The sequence below is a fragment of the Myxine glutinosa genome, chromosome 8 (assembly GCF_964187855.1).
Source record: "Myxine glutinosa chromosome 8, kmMyxGlut1.1, whole genome shotgun sequence".
Classification (NCBI taxonomy): Eukaryota; Metazoa; Chordata; class Myxini; order Myxiniformes; family Myxinidae; genus Myxine; species Myxine glutinosa.
In genome coordinates, this window is record NC_136268.1 from 84,815,289 (window position 1) to 84,836,990 (window position 21,702).

The following is a 21,702-nucleotide window of genomic DNA, read 5'->3' on the forward strand; positions in this document are numbered from 1 at the left end:
TTAGTTCTTCATCCCTGTGTGTCCATTGGCGTCCTTAAAAACAGTTTCCTGTTTGGAATGTTTTTCAGCTTTGATTCATTACCAGACAGGTATCTCAAACACAAGTATCTCAATCCTCTCTGCGCATGTGTGATCGGAACAAATTCAGAGCCAGAGTTCTGCTAAACTGCAGATTCGTTTTCTGATTGGTGTTCAAAATATAACATTGAATTTAAACAAGGTGTTCCTCAATCATAAACGAACGTTTTTAGATGGACGGACAGACAGACGTGATCCTATTGCTTGACGTGCACGGGGTAACTGCCCCACCAATCCAACCAGAAGATCGGAATAATATGAGCAATTGAAGTTGTACACTGATACTTAAAACTAATTATTGAAGAAAATATTAATGCATTGACTTTACCCAATCAATCAATCAAAATGTTCTTTAATCATAAACCAGATCACTTTTGGTTAACTTCAATGAAATTGCAGACAATCACTTTATAATTATATCCGAATTAGTAAAGAAACAACTTTGTACAATTACAGAACAGACAATATGAATATGCACAAATTTCATGTGATGGCAACTAATCATTTCATAACTCATTTTGAAATCAATATGCAGCAACTCAGGACAAACAGACTAATTTTATAACAATTGCAATTTTATTCCTCAAAATGGTCAGCGTTTAGCAAATACTGTTTGGAATCGTGGTCCCATCGTTTCCAAACACGATAGGAATGTATTTTAAAGAGGACTAAAATGATTTCATGAATGGATGATAAATTGAAGCAAGTACTCATAAAAAGCAGACAGTGTGTATTGTATGAGATATCAAATTTAGGAGAAGAAGAAGAAGAAAAAGAAGAAGAAAAAAAAGTGCTGCATCGATTTGCAAAAAATAAAATAAAATATGGGAAAAGGAAATCACCCAAAATACATTTTTAAAGAAATATTTCACATTTGCAATTTCTCCACTATTACTAGACTATACTGGTACAGAGTTTCAAAAGGACAGGCAAAGCAGAACTGACCTGTTTCTCCTTCTGCCAAGTCTTTAAACAAGGAGACAGGAGAGAATTTTGGTTGGCAGTAGAGAACAGGGTTAGGGAAAAGTGCAAAGTAGTTGTCGTAACCAACTGAGGAATGTTTAACTTACATGAACAGGCCTCGGACTTTACTCAAGTCTCAAAATTGCATTGCGTGATTATATGGATGGATGCGTTAGTCCCGTATCCTTTCTGGGGTATTATGGAATGCCGAAAGGAAACATATTGGGTGATTTGTACCATAGTCTTCCCCAGCAGTAGTCAGGGCAAGAATTTGGAACTTGGCCAGAAATCCGCACTTGCCTATGCTGTAGGAACTTTAATTAATACAGGTAGACGGGATCCACACTCAACGTCCCGTCCGGTGCACTTGTTGATGTAAAACAGTTTGGTTTGTACAGATTGTATAGTTTGGTTTGGGAATCAAACAAGGTGAAACAGCTCAAAGGAAAGTATGCTACCCATGGAGGTCAAATACCACGAGTCCTGTTGAAAAACCACAGAGGGTGCAGAAAGTCATTAATTAATTGATCACCGATAGAGCTTCCAGCCACACAGGCACTTGCAGAACTCTCATAGCTAAGCAGATAAACTGCAATGATCAGGGTCAGGCTACGTTGCACCAGTGGGGGCAGGAAGTTTAAATTTGTCCAACATAATGACGTGGCAAAATGGGACTCCAAGACAAACAACAAAGGCAACCAGACGATATTGGTGGCTCAGGTACAGACCGCACTACAGCGTCGAAGGACAACGCTGAACTCGTGATTTTCTCATGACTCATCTATTCTCACTGGCACGTGTTAAATTCAAATAGCTCAATGAGAAGTTTTAAGTCATCTCCCTTGTGAAGGAATGGCGACTTGTCAAGAAATGTGAAAACAAAAAGAAAAGAAACCAATGTGTTCCCTCACCTGTGGGTTTCTAACTTTGCCACAATGATTAGGTATCCACAGATGATTCTTAGTTTTATTCACCAACGTTGTACGTGTCCTACAGTCAGTCACAGCAGTGCTCAGTGTTAATCATGTTTTACAGGGACATGAAAAACTGGTGATCATGTCGATGTGTGACATTCTCAGCAAGATGTTCATCGAGCACAAACACATCAGAATCAATTCCACTGTAAACGCGTTAGAATTAAAATGTTGGGCGTTAGTAATAAAAAAATAATAACAACTTGGTTGGGTCTCCTAAACTGTACAATTTAACCAAGGCCACAAATTTGCCACTTCATCGTCAACGACACAAATTTATGAAAAAGCAGCATTCCTGGGAATGTTTAACCCTTAAAGAAGTCTGTTCACCTTTAGGAGGAGGATCTACACAAACTCCGGGTAAAAAGAAAAAGGAATTGTCAGCAGAATCGAATGTCCACGAAAAGTCATTGCAGTTGAAAACTTCAGCCACGGAGACCAGATTTCTTTTCAGACAGAACCGATACCAGGTTCAACTCGAACTTTAAGGCCCACGAGAGCTGTGCGCCACGATATACTTAGCTTTGACCAACGAGCAATACACCACGGAGATCTGCCCAAAATCGTGAACACGTGATCAGGACCATTTTTACTCAACAGCCAAATACTGTACTTACGTCGACATCAATTATATATATATATTTTTGCCATAAATGTTGCCTCAAGTTATGATGCATTTTATTACAGCTGGCTTTCGCAAGTACCTTCAGTATCTCTGAGGACAGTGGATGATGTTGTACAGCACAGAAACACCATCTTCTCTAACCTTTCCTTCCTAAATTTTAAACATCTGTGGCCTGGCATTAGAGGAAAAAGGTTTTTTGTACAATTCTCAAAATAGTTAAATCCCAAAATGTTAGAAATAAGTACCTGAACGAGCGGCTGAACATGCCATCATGCAGGAACACTGCACAAGGGGGTGGGGCACAATTTGAGGCACGAGAAGACACAGGTAAAGCAACAGGTGACCTGGAGGAAAATTGCTCATTTTCTCAATTCTCCTTGCCACCTCCAACACCTCAATCCTTCAAATGAGTAGTGCTATTGCAAGTAAGAGTAGTGAGGAGATAAAGGCAGGTCACATCTGTTGATATCTTTCTCGGATAAAAATGGGGTCTTGGACTTTGGCAAGACCTTTGTATCCACACATTTCACATCATGGTTCTGGGATGGCAAGATGGTCCACATGGGCAGGCAGATCAACTGAGTGGAGGAGTTTCCCCTGCCAAGGTGAAAGCCTGCCATCAATAAAAGCCAGATTTACAGCTGGGAGAGGAACCCCATGCTCCCCTAGTGCTGGTATAGACGGTGCCACTGCTGTGCCTGAAGCTGTAAAACTCGGGTCCTGTGAGAGGAACATGGGGGGTGGGGGTTGGGATGGAGGGGGTGGGGGGAGGGGGGTTGGGATGGAGGAATTTAAAATTATGAAAAGAAAACAACAGATGCTGACTTAGCCTACAAAGTAAAAACAGTTGCTTGTGATAACTCTGACACAACTAGAAATTAGAAAGGAAGCTTTGGGGCCCATGGGGTTAAATCAGAAATGCGGATCAACACAAAATGTGGTCATGCGAATCGGGAGGCACTCTCAAAAATAGGAAGCTCCACTCAGAGAAGGATTACATAATAGTCACGAGCACAAAAGTTCATGCCAGGCCAATTATTTATCAAGATGTCAATTCCATAACAAATGCTGGCACAAACTACACGCAATGTCTTGCAGCAGCCTGAGAATTTTGAACAACACCAAAGGAACAACATAAAACTTATGACAACTTAAGACTAATAACTAGCAACCGAAATTTTTGGGAAACTTTAAAATGATTTAAGTGAACCGCCATTGCGAGGTCAATGCATGCAGTAGAACAATAACACGTTGAAGCTCTAGAATGGAGTTGCAAAACCACAGATCACGGGGTGACGGTACCTGTAAGCGGACGATGAAATCGAGCAACTGCAGTGACAACTTTCGGCTGGAGTGAAGCAACTTGTCAAGGCTGTGGAAATGATGCAGACAATGAAAAATGTGAAATACTATAGAAATGCTGCACAGAAAATGTGCAAACTGGTTACAGAAATATAATGACGTCACTGTATTCATAAGAATAAGGACTTTGGTCCGGTTGCATAAAACTCCCTTAACCTGAAGGAAAGATTTCCCTTAAGGTACACTGTAATTCCTTAACTAAGGATTTCCTTAAGTGCTGTTGCATGAACAACCCTTCAGGAAATCCTCAACTAAGGAATTCCTTAACATTGAGGAAATCCTTGGGAGCTGCTGCTATGCCAGGCAACGAATCAGATTAGTGATAGGAAGAGACGTCCAAAAGCAAAAACACGTAATGACCACATAATTTAAAATTGCACTTGTTATATATTGCATAGGGAACACGTGCTTGTGGATGAAAGAGGGAATAAAATAATTTTCATGTAAAATTTATTCGATTCTCATTGAGCATTTTATTACTCCGAACATTGAAGGGGGTGGGGGGGGGGGGGGCAGAGGTTATGGGTTCAGTTGCATGAAGCATCCTTAAGGAAAAAATTTGAGCATTTCCTTAACTCCCATAAGGACATTCCTAAGTTGAGGATGCTTGCATATACAAACGAGAACGGCACTCAGTAGAGCGCATACCCCCACCCGACTGAACTGTTTACATTTTGTATCCCACTGATAGGTCAGATCTGGATCCGGACCTGCACCAAAATCGAATCGGCTTGTTTTTGTCACTTACACAACTCGTCCACCAAGTTTTGTCATAAGTCATCCACATTGAGACAAACACTATAAACACAGGAACCAAACATTACGCTGTAAACACAGGAACCAAACATCGATGGCGTAAAAAATCGTTTGTTTATAAATCATGAATTTGCCAGTTCTAAAAGCCTCTTCTGAAAAACAGCAGTTTGAACGGAAACGATTATTTTATGGTAGTAGAAACCCTTTAGAAAGACACGGAACGAGCATACAAAATTATATATACAGTAGTGCTATTTTGCGAAGCAATATAAAAATATATAAACCTACACAGAATGACCCACAAACAACAACAACCACAGCCACGATAACAATCGAGTGTAAAACTCGTGAAATATCCTTATTTTCACGTGTTTTACTTCATGTGTTTCACATGTTTGTGTGTTCACACTGAATGAAAAACATAAAGGAAGAGCATGCAGATTGTGATACATAACAGGTTCAACGATATGTCCGGTCTGAACGGCATAGGAATCAAAATGGCGGTGTGTGGAGTCTGCCGTTGTACCGCCATAATGACATCACATCAGCCCTGTCATGTGACCAGATCCTTCGCTCCGATTGGTGTACGTTTGAGGGGACATACATATATATGGACAGACAAACACTGTTCGAGAACGGCTTGGCCTTATGGGCTATGCCGTAAAAAATGATCTGATCCGGATCCAGATTTGAATCTTCACCAAAATTGAATCAATTCATCCTGGTGTGTCTGTCTCTGTCTGTCTCTCTCTGTCTCTCTCTCTCACTCACACTCACACTCACACTCACACACACACACACACACACACACACACACACACACACACACACACACACACACACCCAACCTGTCCATCAAACTTTGTCTAAATACATCCATGATTTTTTTTTTGGATATTGTGCTATATAATCGGCTTTAGTCGTATCTCTCAATGGTGAAAAATCACTTTTTTAAATTCTCAGATCCAGATCCAGATCTTCACCAAAATCTAATCATTTCTTCCATGTCACATAAACAACCTCTCCACCAAATTTCGTTTGAATTCGTCTACAACGTTTTGAGATATCGTATAACTGAGTTTGCACTGGTACTGTGAAAGTAAATAAGGTGCTATTTGGAAAATACAAAATCATGGTTTTCAAAAGTTGAAATAAACAATTTCTAAATCGATTCAAAATTCTTTTGTATATTTTTTTATTCTCGATATCAAGTAAAATGAGAGAAATTGAGTTGTCTGAAAAAAATTCAAGTAATCCTGAGTTTTTAGTCATACATCTTATATTTGACCTTTGACCATTGAGCTGACCTTTGACACTTGACCCAAATTTGTTTTTTAGTTATTTTTAAAATAAACTAAATACCTTTTACAGACATCTATCTATGCTATAGCACAGTTTTAAGCCTATTTATGTGGTTAAATCTGCACCAATATGGTACAACTTCTAAAATAAGCCCCCTGTTTGACCTCTGAAACAAAAGTCCAGTGTGGCATCACCCCAGGTGATGCTCGTCACACACCAAGGGACATTTTAAACATGGATGCCGGCCATCAACAAAATATGCCAACAAAACTTTGTTAGGCCTCTTTTTGGCCCTTCACAGGAAGACCTAGTCGAATGTCAGGCTAAGCCAGCAAGTTTGTCAAATACTTGAAATGCTTTGCCAGAAACTTTCACAAGGTAGGAACAATATAATTGGAGCTGTTGAAATTAGTTTTTGTGAATTCCTTTCAGGGGCAGTGATTGGTAAAATAAATAAATAAATAAAAGTTTTAAAAATAATATGTCAATTTGAATTAGACAACTGGTGAGTGGTTTACAGTACGGTACTGCCAAACTTTCACAACAACAACAACAACATGCATTTTAAGGCCATTTTCCCTGCTAGAGCGGGGGTTAGCCTTGCGGTCCCCATGACAATCTTCTCCATCTTGCCATATTTTCTGCATCTCTCCTTGTTAACCCCCTTGCCCGCATTTCTTCTTCCACCATCTTTGGCCAAGTCTTTCTCGGTCTTCCCCGTCCTCTACTTCCTTCTACATTCATTTCCATCACTCTTCTCAACCAGTCACTTTCATCCTTCCTCAACACATGACCAAACCATCTCAACCTATTCCTCTTCACAACATCAATCACAGGCTCTATTCCCATCATTTTTCGCAATTCATCATTTGTCTTCCTCTCTCTCAACAATACTCCGCACATCCATCGAACCATTCGCATTTCCACCCTTTCCAACCTTCGTTGCTGCTCTACGTTCATTACCCATGTCTCGCTCCCATAAATCATAACACTTCTCACACATGCAGCATACACCTTTCCCTTCAGCTTCAACGACACTCCCCTCCTCATCAGCACGCCACTCAGTTCCCGAAACTTCTTCCATGCACATCTCACTCTAGCAACCGTTGCCGAGTCTGATCCACCTTCTCCATTCAGCATGTCTCCGAGGAAGCAAAATGTTTTCACACCTTCCAGCTTCACGCCGTCTCCAAGATCCAACTCAACATTTCCTCAATCTGCAGCTCCCTCTGTGCACACCTTACATTTGAATGTAGCTGCCACACTGGTTAATGACCCTCTCAGACCACTACATTTTTGATGAACCCACTCAGCGCACATTGAATGGAGTTCAATCCGACACCCTTCCTGCACACAGCACAGGGCCACTTCCCAGTTCTTTCCACCTCACCACATGCTTTACCACTTGCCATCACCTTCGTCTTTCCGATATTCACCTTCAGACCTTTTGTCTCCATACATTCCTTCCACTTGTTCATCTTTTCCTTCAGTCCATCCATACTTTCCGCAATCAACAACTCCCATGGTAAACCCTCCTTTACGTTCTGAGCCAGCACCTCCATCACAGCTACAAATAGTAGTGGACTTAGTACCGACCCCTGATGCACTCCCACCTTCACATCAAACTCACCACTGTTCCCATCCTTCGTCCTTACAGCTGTGCGCGCTCTTTTGTACATTGCCATCACTACTCTGATCAACCATTCCTCCACTCCTAACTTCCTCATTGCCCATGTCAATACTTTGCGTGGAACCCTATCGAATGTTTCTCCAGATCAACAAACCCAAGAAACAACTTCTTCCTCTTCTCCATGTACTTCTCCTGCAACTGCCTCACAATAAAAAGCGCGTCTGTCGTTCCTCTTCCTGGCATAAATCCAAACTGCATTTCATCGATCTTCACTTTCTTCCTTATCCTCCTCTACAACACCCTTTCCAATACCTTCATTCCATGCTCCAATAACTTTATCGCTCGGTACGAGCCACACTCTAGAGGCTCACCTTTCCCCTTGTATAGCGGGACGAGGGTACTCATTTCCCAATCCACTGGAATGCGGCCTTCTTTCACCGCCAGATTACAGATCTCTGTCATTCTCTTCACACCCCAACTTCCTGCTGCCTTCAACATATCTCCCACAACTCCCGTCGGCCCTCCCGCTTTTCTACTCTTCATTGCTTTTATCGCTTCCTCAACTTCCTTCTCAGTTATCTTCTCTGCAGGTCCTAAAACTGGGTTACTCTCTATGTTGCCATCCCATTCATTCTCTGTATTCAACAGCATTTCCATATATCTTTTATATCTTCCTTTAATTCCATCTGGGTCCACAACGATTTGTCCCACTTCATCCTTCAAGCAACTCACCCCCATCACACCACACCTCTCTTTCGCTATCTGCTTTGCAATCCTGAATACTGCTCTCTGACCCTCTTCCGAATCCAAGCGTTCTCCGAACATTTTCCTACATGCCTCCTGCGCCTTTGCTACCTCTTTCTTTGCAGCCTTCTTGGCTGCCTTATAACTTTCATGCTCTACTGTTTCTGCTCCCGTAGCCTTCGCCTTCTGCCACTCCTTGAACTTCTTCCTCTTCTCGTCAATCCTCTTTCCAACTTCATCATCCCACCACCATATTTCCGAGTGCCTCGGTGGACCTTTTGTCCATCCACATACCTCACCAACGGCTCCCAACAGACTAGCTTTCATTGACATCCAACCACTTTCAAGCTCAACCACATCATCCTCTACCCTAATCAGCCTCTCTTTTAATGTCTCCCTTACTGTCACATCTTTCAACCTCCACACCTTCATTCTCGGTTCGTACTTCACCCGCCGAGCTCTCCTCGCACCTTTCACTCTTATGTCGCAGACAACCAAGTGGTGCTGTGAAACAGCCTCCTCCCCCGGGATCACCTTCGTGTCCCGGAGGTGCCCCCTATCTCGCCTACGCACCAGCAGGTAGTCAACGGTTGTCGTCGACCCACCTGACGTGTATGTAACAAGCTTATTATCCTCTTTCTGGAACTGAGTATTACAAATCAACAAATCAGCTCCATCAGCAAACTCCAAAATCCTTTCACCTTCTCCATTTCTCACACCATATCCGTAACCCCCATGAACTCCCTCAAAACCATCCATACTCCTTCCCACATGTCCATTTAGGTCTCCTCCTACCACAACAACTTCCTCATCTTTCACGTTTTCCATCAGCTTCTCTATCGCACACCAGAACTTGTCCTTCTCTTCATCGCTCCGACCAACCTGCGGAGCATATCCCGAGATGACGTTCACCAAGAGCTTTCCAATCATCATTTTCACCATCATCAACCTATCACTCACTCTCGTCACACTCACCACACTGTCTACAAACTCCTCAGAAAACAGGACACCAACACCATTCACGCCCTCCAGGCACCCTTGCCACACAAACTTGTATTTCTGTCCCTGCCTACCCTTCACCATTCTCACACCACTTCCCTTCCATCTCGTCTCTTGCACACAACATATGTCCACTCTTCTTCTGACCAATACTTCCACCACTTCTCCTGATCTCCCTGTCATTGTCCCTACATTCCATGTCCCAAACCTCAGAAACCGATCTCCACTTCGGGCTGTACCCTGCCCATATGTAGTTGTAATTTTCATGGTTCTCTTTTTGAGGCAATGTTTTTATGGCCGGATGCCCTTCCTGACGCCAACCCTCTTAGTCGACTCTTACGACACGCAGGGATACGGTGTACCTATTCTAATCCAGGGTAGACACTGGGAAACGTATAAAACATGGAAATTCTGGGGGGGGGGGGGGGGGGGGGCGTCAGCACCACGCCACGTTTGCCCGGTCAGTACCACGGCGGCCCGGTCGGCACCACACCCTTGGAGAGGACTTCGATGCACGTCGGCCGGTCAGCCCAGAGCCTGGCGCAAAGTCCAAGGACATCAGCACGTCATCCGAAAACAGCTCCGGTTGGTGCGAACCACTCGGTCAATGGCGCGAACCAGGTCCCGACACGCCCTTGCTCGCTTGGCCCCGATGAAGGCCTCGCTGGGTGTTCTCCAAACAGGGGCAAAATTGCCCAAGCCGCGCTGGATTTCGGCAGCGGAAGCCTTGCTCGCTCGGCCCCGATGAAGGCCTCGCTGGGTGTTCTCCAAACAGGGGCAGAATCGCCCAAGCCGCGCTGGATTTTGGTGGCGGAAAGCAGCCACGAAACGACGATATTCGGTCGGGCTTTTCGTTGAATCTATGCTGCTGAATATCACACACGTCGGCCCGGTCGGCCCAGAGCCTGGCGCGAAGTCCAAGGACATCAGCACGTCATCCGAAAACAGCTCCGAAAAACTCTTCCTCCGAGCTGCTCTTGAACCTCGTCAGGAATCGTCCCGGTTCATCTCAGGCCTCCACGTCCTAGCGCAGGAAACCGCAAGCTCGCTTCACAAATATCCTTCACAAATATTTTCACACAAATATCCTATTTGACATTTTATTTTCCCAACTTGTGACTTCATACAGAAATTTTAACAATGATTTTCAATGTGTTGGGAGGAGTTTTATTCATAATGACAACTTCCTGAAGGTCAGCTTTGACAAAACCTAGAGCCAAATGAACCGCAAAGGCAGACTGTGGGATGGACAACTCGCCTTCTGACGCATCAAGACCAGACTTGCATAATATTCAACAGTTGCCCAAGTACGAACGAAAAAGAAGAACAATCAGAAAGGCAAAACTTCATCGATGATTATTTGGCTCACTTCCACACTGAATCAACAAGCATCTTGGGGGAATAATTTACCGTTCTTTGCGGCAGAGCTTGTGCCGTGCGACTTTCTTGCACACACGCCGGTTCAGCTCTGCATCGAAGAGTGGTATTCCAAAACAAACCTCCAGCGGTACCCAGTCCTCCGGGCAAACGGGTGCTGGATCCCGAGATGGTACTGCACACAAGGAACAAAGTTAAAGGGACAATACGTGCGAGAATATGTGGAAAGTACAGAAAAGCTGTGACATGGGGTCTCTGAGGAATTGAGTGCAGACGGAAACCTTTTGGGGTGCAGATATCTGAAGCACGGTGCGGGGAGTTTCGATCAGTGCTTTCAATCTCGGGAACAACCATTTCAAAAGAGTCTGCACTACCAGAGTCAGCAGGAGATTCAAAGCCACTGATTACACCTGCAAGACATACCCAAAACAAACTGTGACATCAAAAGGAAATTCAGAAACATTACCTTCAGAAAGTATTCACACCCCTAGACTTTTTCACATTTTGTGGTGTTAGAGCCTGAATTTAAAATAGATTGAGAATTTTTTTCTAACTGACCTACCCATAATACCCCATAATGTCAAAGTGTAATTTTTTTTTTTACAAAATAATGAAAAATGAAAAGCTGAAATGTTTTGAGTAAATAAATATTCAACTCCTTTGCTATGATTCTCCAAATTGAGCTCAGAGGCATCCAATTTCGTTTCATCATCCTTGGGATGTCTATACAACTTGATTGGAGTCCAACTTGACCAATTCAATTGATTGTACATGATATAGAAAGAAACAACTTTCTATATAAGGTCCCACAGTTGACAGTGCATGTCAGAGCAGAAACTCTAACATGAAGTCCAAGGAACTGGCCAGAGAACTCCGATTATAGAATTGGAAGGCGACATAGATCTGAAGAAGGGTATTGTGGCGGGCACAAGGGGTAATAATTCCGCGCACCAGTGGGTGGCACGAGCGCCCAGGCGGGGACCGATGGCACATGCCCCGCCGTTCGACCGATCGGCCATGCCTGGGGACGAGGCGTGGCCTCGGCACATATATGCGGGCTCTAAGCTCGAGCCCGCTCAGTGCTGCAGTTCGAGCTTTCGAAATAAAGACTCTTTTGTTTTAACAAACGCGTTGTGGCCTACCTCTTTGGCAAGCAAGTTGTGTGTACGCAGCACCACACTTCACTGGTGACCCCGATTGGTTCAGCCGTTGCTGACCACCGAACGCGCCATGGCCACCAACGCCGTCGCAGTAAAACTCCCAGTTTTGGGAAGCACAGGCCGACGTGTAGTTCGTGCAGGCCGAAGCGCAATTTCAGCTTCGAGGCATAACGGCGGACGAGGCCCGTTACTACCACGTGGTCGCCGCCCTCGGGCCCGGCACTGCCGCCCGAGTCGTGTCCATCCTGCGGCACCCGCCGGTCGACCGCAAGTACAAGGCGCTCAAACGTCTCCTCATCGCCACGTTCGGCCTCATGGAGATCGAACGGGCCGACCCCCTCCTGGACCTTCCCGAACTCGGTGACACACGACCATCCGTGCGGATGGACTTTATGCTGTCGCTGCTGGGTGAGCAAGCCCTGGATTTCTTATTCCGGGCGCTTTTCCTACGCCAGCTACCTCCACAGGTACGCCTCGCGCTGGCCGGTTCCAACATAAGGGAACCCCGCGCGCTGGCCGGTTCCAACATAAGGGAACCCCGCGCCCTGGCCGTAGAGGCCGACAAGTTTTTTGCGGCTTGTGACACGTGGTCGAGTTATGGTGCTGCCGTCGTGGATCGCGGGGCAGAGGCTACAGCGTCCCTCATGGCCGCAGCCGCGCCCCGCCCACCACCACCGCCGCCGAGAACACCGCGGCCGCCGCCGCCCCCGCTGCCGCAAGCCTGGTGCTATTTCCACGCCAGGTTCGGCCACAAGGCTAGGACGTGTCGCCCGCCATGCTCGTTTGACAAGTCGGGAAACGACCGGGCCAGCGCTCGTTAGCGGCCCTGAGCGTCGGCCATTCTGGCAGCCTCCTGTTCATTACGGACACCTTGTCCAGGCGCTGTTTCCTCTGCGATACAGGAGTGCAGGTAAGCGTCATCCCCGCCTCTCCACATCCGACAAGCGACCCGCGGGCCGGGGCCCCGCGTTGCTTGCCACCAACGGTACACCCATCCGCACATTCGGGAGGCGCTGCCTCTCCCTGCGGTTCGGAGGGCAGCGCTTTCAATGGTCGTTCGTGACCGCCAGCGTGCCAATGGCATTGCTTGGTGCGGACTTCCTATGTGCGAATGGGTTGTTGGTCGACGTGAAGCGCAGACGGCTCGTCCAGGCCGAAACCTTTAGCTCGCTCGCTTGTTCGCTGAGCGGCTCGTTGAGCGGCTCACTGAGCGGCTTGCTGGAAGGTTCCGTCCCGGCGAGTTTAGTTTGCACGCTTCCGGCAGCGGACGACTGTACCCGCCTCCTCGCAAGTTTCCCGGCCCTCACGCGGCCCACCTTCTCAGCGGTGGCCGTTAAACACGGGGTGGAGCACCACATCCCCACGGTCGGGCCGCCGGTCTATGCCCGGGCACGCCGACTCGAGCCCACCGGGGCAAAAGCGGCGTTCGCCACACTGGAACGGCTGGAGATCGTACGGCGCTCCAACAGCGCTTGGGCTTCTCCGCTGCACATTGTGCCGAAGCCCGGCCGGGGATGGCGGCCGTGCGGGGACTACCGCCGGCTCAATGGTGCCACCACCCCCGACCGCTACCCGGTCCCACACATTCAGGACTTTTCCGCCCGGTTGGCCAACACGACCGTGTTTTCTAAAGTGGACCTCATCCGGGGCTACCATCAGGTCCCCGTCCAACCGGACGACGTTCCGAAGACGTCCGTCATCACCCCTTTCGGCCTCTTCGAATTCCTAAGGATGCCCTTCGGGTTGAAGAATGCGGCCCAGGCGTTCCAGCGGCTTATGGATAGCGTCTTGCGTGACTTACCTTTCCTGTTTGTCTACCTGGACGACATCCTAGTCGCGAGCGCGTCCCGGGAGGAGCACCTGCTCCACCTCCGCACGCTTTTCGAACGCCAGGGCCAGCATGGCCTAATCACCAACCCCGCCAAGTGCCGTTTCGGTGTCGCCACCATCGACTTCTTGGGGCACCGCATCACCGAGCACGGGGCTGTCCCTTTACCGGCCAAGGTGGAGGTGGTCAGGGATTTCCCGCGGCCCCGCACGATCAAAGGGCTCCAGGAGTTCCTGGGCATGGTAAAGTTTTACCACCGCTTCGTGCCCCACGTCGCCCGGCTCCTCCGCCCCTTGCACGAGGCCCTTCGGGGCAAGCCGGGCAAAGGTGACATCGCATGGTCGGAGCCAATGGCCGCTGCGTTCGCGGGCGCAAAGCTGGCTCTGGCCGACGCCACCATGCTGGCGCACCCGGCGCCCGATGCACCGATCGCCCTCACCACCGACGCGTCGGACTACGCGGTGGGCGCGGTGCACGAGCAATGGGTGCGTGGTGCTTGGCAACCGCTGGCGTTTTTTAGCCGGCAGCTTCGCCGGCACGAACGCCGGTACAGCACCTTCGACCGCGAGTTGCTCGGGCTCCACCTGGCGGTCCGACACTTCCGCCACCTGCTGGAGGGCCGCCCGTTCACGGCCTTCGTTGACCACAAGCCCCTTGTGTTCGCGATGGCCAAGGTCGCCGAGCCATCTCTCTGCCGTGTCCGAGTACACGACGGACATCCGTCACGTGGCGGGTAAGGACAACCCGGTGGTGGATTGCCTTTCCCGGTCCGTCGTGCACGCGGTCCACCTCGGGGTTGACTATGCCCGGATGGCGGAGGCCCAGACCGCCGACCCCGGCGTCCAGGCCTTGCGGACCGCCGTCACGGGCCTCCGCGACACCGAGGTGCCGTTCGACGCCGCGGGCACGGCCCTCCTATGCGACGTCTCCCTCGGCCGGCCTCGCCCCATTGTGCCCACTGGCTGGCGGCGCCCAGTGTTCGACGCCATCCACGGCCTGTCCCACCCTGGCACGAAGGCATCCCAGAAACACGTCGGGGCGAAGTTCGTCTGGCATGGCCTCAGGAAGGACGTCCGCGACTGGGCCAGGACGTGCCTCGCGTGCCAGCTCGCAAAGGTCCACCGCCACACCCAGGCACCGTTGGCCCCGTTTACGGTGCCCGAGCGGCGGTTCGACCACGTGCACGTCGACTTGGTGGGACCTCTGCCCCCCTCGCGAGGGTTCACCCACCTCCTCACCATGGTCGACCGCACCACACGGTGGCCGGAGGCCGTCCCATTGGCGGCGACGTCTGCGGCTGAGGTGGCGCAGGCCTTTATCGCCACTTGGGTTGCCCGGTTCGGTGCCCCCTCGGACATCTCGTTCGACCGCGGCCCCCAGTTCACCTCGGAGCTCTGGGCCGTGGTGGCGCAAGGGCTCGGGGTGAAACTACACTGCACCACGGCCTGTGCAAGCGGCCTGTGCGAGCGCTTTCATCGCTCCATGAAGGCCGCGCTCCAGGCCAGCCTCCGCGATGGCGGCTGGGTCGACAGACTCCCCTGGGTCCAGCCGGGCCTCAGGACGGCGCCCAAGGACGACCTGCGCGCGTCCTGGGCGGAGCTGGTCTTCGGGCAACCACTGCGGGTACCGGGTGAATTTATCCCCGACGCCACGGCTCCTTGGTCCGCGGCGCAACAGCGCTCCGCCCTTCAGGAGACCGCCCGGAGGTTCGCCCCGGTGCCAATGGCACACCGCGGTTGCCCGCCTTCCCGCGTCGCCCCGGAGCTTCGCACGGCAAAGTACGTGTTCATCGGGCACGACGCCCACCAGGCAGCGCTACGGCCCCCGTACTACGGGCCCTTCCGCGTGCTGGAGACCGGGGACAAATTTTTCACGGTCGACATCGGCGGTCCCCCGGATCGCATTTCCGTGGACCGGCTTGAGGCGGTCCACGTCGATCCGGACCACCCCCCGCCAGCAGCTCTGCCTCCATGTCGGGGCCGCCCCCCGGCGGTCGGACCCCTACACCCCCGCCAGCAGCTCTGCCTCCGCGTCGAGGCCGCCCCCCGGCGGTCGGACCCCCGGCACCCCCCAGCCCTGCACCCATCGCCAGGGGGCGTTTCGGCCGGGTCATCCGGCTTCCCCGCAAACTCACCCTTCATGTGCGCGGGAATTCTGGGGGGGGCGCGTGTGGCAGGCACAAGGGGTAATAATTCCGCGCACCAGTGGGTGGCGCGAGCGCGCAGGCGGGGACCGATGGCACATGCCCCGCCCTTCGACCGATCGGCCACGCCCGGGGACTAGGCGTGGCCTCGGCACATATATGCGGGCTCTAAGCTCGAGCCCGCTCAGTGCTGCAGGTCGAGATTTCGAAATAAACTCTTTTGTTTTAACAAACGCGTTGTGGCCTACCTCTTTGGCAAGCAAGTTGTGTGTGCGCAGCACCACACTTCAGTATAAAACAATTTCTAGAGTGTTGAAAGTTCCAAAGAGCACAGTGAGATCCAGTATTAGGAAATGGAAAGCATATGGAACTACCTAGAATTTTCCTAGAGTTTGACGTCCAAACAAACTGAGCAACAAGGGAAGAAGGACCTTGGTCAGAGAAGTGACAAAGAACCTAATGACCACTCTGAGAACACTATAGAGTTCCTCGACTGAGATGGAAAAACATTCCGGAAGGACAACAATCTCTCTGCAGAAGTTCACAAGTCCAGGCTTTATGGGAGACTAGCTATACGGAATCCACTCCTGCGAAAAAGGCACATGACAGCACACATGGAGTTTGCAATAAGGCACATGAAAAACTCAGAGCATGAGGCAAATGATTCTGTGGTCTGATGAGATGAAAATTGAAATCTTTGGCCTAAATGCAAAGTGCTACGTCTAACAGAAATGTCGAAAAAATCTCATCGTCAATCTAACATCATCCCTACCATGAAGCATGGTGGTAGCAGCATCATGCTACGGGGATGCTTTTCAGCGGCATGGGCTGGGAGACTTTTAAGAATAGAGGGAACAATTAATGGATCCAAATACAGGCAAATCCTTGAGGAGAACCTGCTTCAGAATGCAAAAGACCTTTGACTGCGGCGAAGATTTATGTTACATCAGGACAATGACCCCAAGCATACAGCCAAAGCAACACTGGAATGGCTTCAGAACAAGAACGTGAAAGTCCATGAATGGCCTAGCCAACGCCCAGACTGGAATCGCATTGAGAATCTGTGGAATGACTTGAAGATTGCTGTCGACTAACGCTCCCCGTCCAACTTGACAGAGCTGGAGAAAATCTGCAAGGAAGAATGGGAGAAATTCCCCAAATCCAGATGTGCAATGCTGATACAGACATACCCGAGAAGATTAGAAACTGTAATTGCTGTCAAAGGTGCTTCTACAAAGTATTGACTCAGGGGGTTATTATTGTTATTGTTGATGTATAACCCTGGCCAGTTCTCTTGTACAAGTCTGCGGCAAGGAGACAGCCGATCGATCTTCCAGAAGCAACCCAGAGATCCCCCACATCCAGGATGGTGTACCCCCAACTTCACGAACTCAGGGCCACGACAGAGTTAGAGAGGGAGAGGGGGAGAGAGGGAGAGGGGGAGACAGAGAGAGAGAAGCAAGAAAGAAAGAGAGAAAAACAGAGAGACAAGAGGGAAAGGGGACCATGGGGACCTATTGGCACACTGATCGTGACCGTGCTGTCCTGACGAATCTGGGCAGCAGGCAAGAATGGGGAAGGTTTGGCCCCCAACTTGCATTGGGGAGTATAACCATCACGAAGAGCATCCCCAATAGTTGTTCTCAGGGGGTTGAATACTTGTGTAAATTAGATATTTCTGTATTTCATTTTTAACTTTTGTAAAAAATGTCTAAAAAAATATACAAATAAAAATAAATCCCTGACATTATGGGGTATCATGTGTAGATTAGTGACAAAAAAATCTCAATTTAAAACGTTTCAAATTTAGGCTGTAACACAACAAATTGTGAAAACGTCAAGGTGTGCGAATGCTTTCTGAAGGCAATGTAAAAGGTAGTGAATAATGTATGTCGAAAGTTGCTGGAAAGTGATTGAGCGGCTAGATTAGAAACAAGGACACACTGGAGATGTCGCGGTCAATGTCGCGGCTTTTCTGTGTTCGACCCAATGGAGATACCAATGCCACAAAACCACAAGCATGTGACAAATCTAGGTGAGCACGGAGAGCACGGATGGCTGGGTGAGAAGCCATGTTCTCCCGAGAGAATTCTGCGAAAGACACACACCGACGATCACTTCTAAAATAACTGTAACCCAAAAGGACAAAACAAGCGTGCCAAAGTAAACATATTGCCAATCAATCAATCAATCATGATTCCTCTGACCATGTTCTTGTCAAAGCCCACAACTCTCTCAATATTGTTAGAGAACAACCTCCATGTCACAGAATCTGGCTGTACACACAGACCAAATGGCAGGGACTAAAATTTACTCTATCACGTAAGGATGGCTTTCCATCTCTGGTGCATCTGATATCTCTTAGTCTCTCTCGGGTACTGGTTTATCCCATCTGATCGGCGGCTATCCCACCCATCCCCATCCCCTCAGCAGCTTGCTTTCTCAACATGGAAGGATACCTTGACTGAGGGCAAGTTTAGGTCATGCAAGAAGGCTCGCAGCCTAATTCCTTAAAGTCCTGGTGAGGCCTCAATTAAAGTGATCATTAACTTGATGAAAGAAAATGGAATTCATGTCTGAACATCCTGGCAAATCTCACAGCCGCTCTCTGTCTCTCCGGAAGGACCATCAAATTAATGGATCTATTTCCATGGTCAGCCAATGTAAAAGGTTGTCTATTCAAAGTCCAGGCCTCAACATCAGCCAAGGCCTCTCCTAGAGTGACCACATGTCAAAGTTGGCCTACAAAGTCAGTTGCAGGCTGGGCTTTTCCATCATTCTGAGTCATTCCTTGAAAAATCAGAAGTACTCAGTGTTGAAGGTTTTTGAGGTCATTTGTTGGAGTAGCACACGATAGGCTGGCACCCCAACATCACATCTGTCTCTCCTCGATTCTGTGGCATCTAAAGCTCATGACATTATTGGCACCTCCTGCAATTAGGCCAAAGCACAAAGCCTGTTTCTCTCACATCGCAGATAGCTTGGTGGAGTCTACCATTTTTTTTTTAACTGCCCCTCCTCTTGTCTTGTCTTACTCGCTTCTGCTTTCTCAACTCACTGACCCTCCCCAGCTCCACAGGATGCGTGCGTTCTTCCAAAAATTTCCATCTTTTTAAATGTCCAAAGTCCATCTTACTGCCAAACGACTCTTTCTCCCATTTGTGCAACCACTTTCCTGAGGCTGTTAAATCCCACCCTCCCCTACAGAACATCAAATTGGTGGTACACCACCCTCTCACATCATCCTCTATCCCTACTCATAACCCTGTTATTGCAGGCTATTGTGTTTTCTTTCTCTTTCTCTTTCTCTCTCTCTCTGCAAGCCTGCAAATTGCACTCTGCAAATTGCACCTACACTCCTAAACTCCCCCCCTTGCCCCTCCACTCTTAAACTCCCCCCTTGCCCCTCCACTCCTGAACTCCCCCCTTGCCCTTCCCCTCCTAAACTCCCCCCTTGCCCCTCCCCTCCAAATCCCCCCCCTTGCCTCCTAAAAAAAAACTCCTAAACTCCCCCTTTGCCCCTCCACTTCTAAACTTCCCCCTTGCCCCTCCCCTCCTAAACTCTCCCCTTCAAAACTCCCCCCCAACCCCTCCCATTCAAATCTCCCCCAATACCATTCCTCTCCAATTCTCCCTCCTCCTCAAAGCTGCCTCCTCCCCACTTCGTCTCCCTTCTATCTCATACCTCCACCCCCCCCCCCAAACTTCTACTTTCCTCTGCCCCCCCTCAAACAACCCCTCACTGTGCCTCATCCCTTCACCATCAAACCTTTCATCCTCCTCATCCTTCCCTTTCTTGGAACTCTTCTGCAATCTCTGACACACTATCAACTGCTCTCCCGACCTCCCCCTCTCATCCTTCATCTTACACTACTCCTCCCCTCCCCTGTCCTGTACCCGATGCTCCCCCTCTCTCTTCATTAACGGTATGGACCTCAAACATCTGGGGCTTTCGCTCAAACCTGACTGATCTCTACATACAGGTTGCTTCTGACAATCCAGACTTGATCTGCTTAACAGAGACTTTCCTCCTTCAAGATGTCTCTGATTCCTTAATATCTCTTCCTGGTTACTCCCTCCTCCGGTATGATAGACCTGAGCCTCGTCCTGGTGGTGGGGTGGCTATCTTTATCAAAAACTCTCTTCCTCACTCTCCTTGCACTGCCCTCTCTCCTCCTCACCCCCAGGAGTACCTCTGGCTATGGCTTCCTCTCCACTCCCACCTTTTGTTCATATGTGTTCTGTACCGTCCCCCAAACAGTGATGACTCCATCTACATTTCACTGTCTGACAACATGGACCAACTTCTATCCACTCATCCCAACTCTCTCTTACTCATATGTGGTGACTTCAACTGTCATCATGCCACCTGGTTGGGTGTGGGTTCCTCTCTCACCAGTCATGGCACCTCAGCAAAGGACTTCTGTGACAAAGGACTCACTGGGAGTGACACAATCTGTCAATTTCCCGACCAGGATCTCAGCCAATGGAGTATCTTCTCTTCTAGACTTGATTATGACAAACTTCCCTGCTAATGTCTGCTGCTCTTCTTCTGCTCCAATTGGTTCTTCTGATCATGTGCTTGTCAAAGTGGACGTCTCTCTGGCCATTCTCAGAGAGCCTCCTCAGCGTCGACGAGTCTGGCATTTCACTCAGGCTGACTGGGACGGTCTTCAAGCAGCCATCAATAGTCTGGATTGGTCTCCCATCTCCACTGCCTCTGACATCAATTCTTCCTGGGAATTCTTCCAAAGCAAACTGATCTCTCTCATGCACAGATTTATCCCATCTCGCCTTCAGTTGTCTTACCCTTCCTCCCGTCCATGGTACACTGAATCTTGTGGTGAGGCAGTTGCCCTGAAACAACTTGCCTTTGCCTCTTGGAAGGCTAATCCAACTGAAGGTAATCTCAGTTCCTTCCACCAAGTTCGGAACAAGTGTGTGTCTACCCTCAGGAGTGCCAGGAAGCACTATCTCTCCTCACTCAAGAATGAACTCTCAAACCTGTCTCCTTCCTCCAAATCCTGGTGGCGTCTGGTCAAATCCGTTTCTGGTGTTTGTTCCCCTTCCATCCCCTCCCTTACCTCAAATGGCCACACAGTTGACATCGCACGTGACAAAGCCGAATGCCTCAACTCTGTGTTTGCCTCAAAATCCTTAGTCCCAAACCCATCTCTCTCTGTTCCCACCCTTCCCAGTCGAACCCAACTGCTCCTGGACTCTGTGTCCTTCTCTCCTGACAAGGTGGAGGAGTTTTTGTCAAACCTCGACTCTGATTCTGCAACTGGACCAGACGGCATCAGCCCACGGGTCCTAAAATCCTGCTCTGCCGCTCTATCTCACCCTCTCTCTGTTCTTTTCACCCTATCTTTTGCTCAAGGTCATCTGCCAGCATCCTGGAAATCAGCAAACATTACCGCTTTACACAAAAAAGGTGCAAAAACAGATCCTTGCAACTACAGACCAAGCAGCCTGCTCCCAATTATCAGCAAAGTCATGGAATCCATCATTGCTTCGGATATGAAATCTTTCCTCTTCTCCAATGGCTTGATCTCTGATCATCAATTTGGTTTCAGACCAGGTCACTCTACTCTGGACATGCTGCTTCTGCTGTCTCAACAATGGATGGAGGTCCTCAATGCCAAACAGGAAATCAGAGCTGTCTCCCTTGACATATCACGTGCCTTCGATATGGTCTGGCACCCAGCTCTGCTCACCAAACTCTCCTCCTATGGTATCCATGGAAATCTCCATGCATGGC

The 21,702-nt window shown here is 48.9% G+C and overlaps 1 protein-coding gene across 2 annotated transcripts in view; it reads right to left on the bottom strand.

Moving 5' to 3' along the window:
* Positions 1–413: 413 nt before the first annotated feature.
* The window catches only part of FAM91A1 (family with sequence similarity 91 member A1), a 119,308-nt gene continuing 98,019 nt past the window's right edge, over positions 414–21,702 (bottom strand). For both annotated transcript variants that reach the window (XM_068124743.2, XM_068124742.2), the window contains exons 20-24: positions 17,886–18,032; positions 11,092–11,220; positions 10,844–10,985; positions 3,943–4,012; positions 414–3,360 (exon numbers count right to left, since the gene is read on the bottom strand). In XM_068124743.2, the coding sequence (XP_067980844.2) occupies positions 3,172–3,360; positions 3,943–4,012; positions 10,844–10,985; positions 11,092–11,220; positions 17,886–18,032 (677 nt within the window). In that variant the 3' untranslated portion in view covers positions 414–3,171. The remainder of the gene's footprint in view (positions 3,361–3,942; positions 4,013–10,843; positions 10,986–11,091; positions 11,221–17,885; positions 18,033–21,702) is intronic.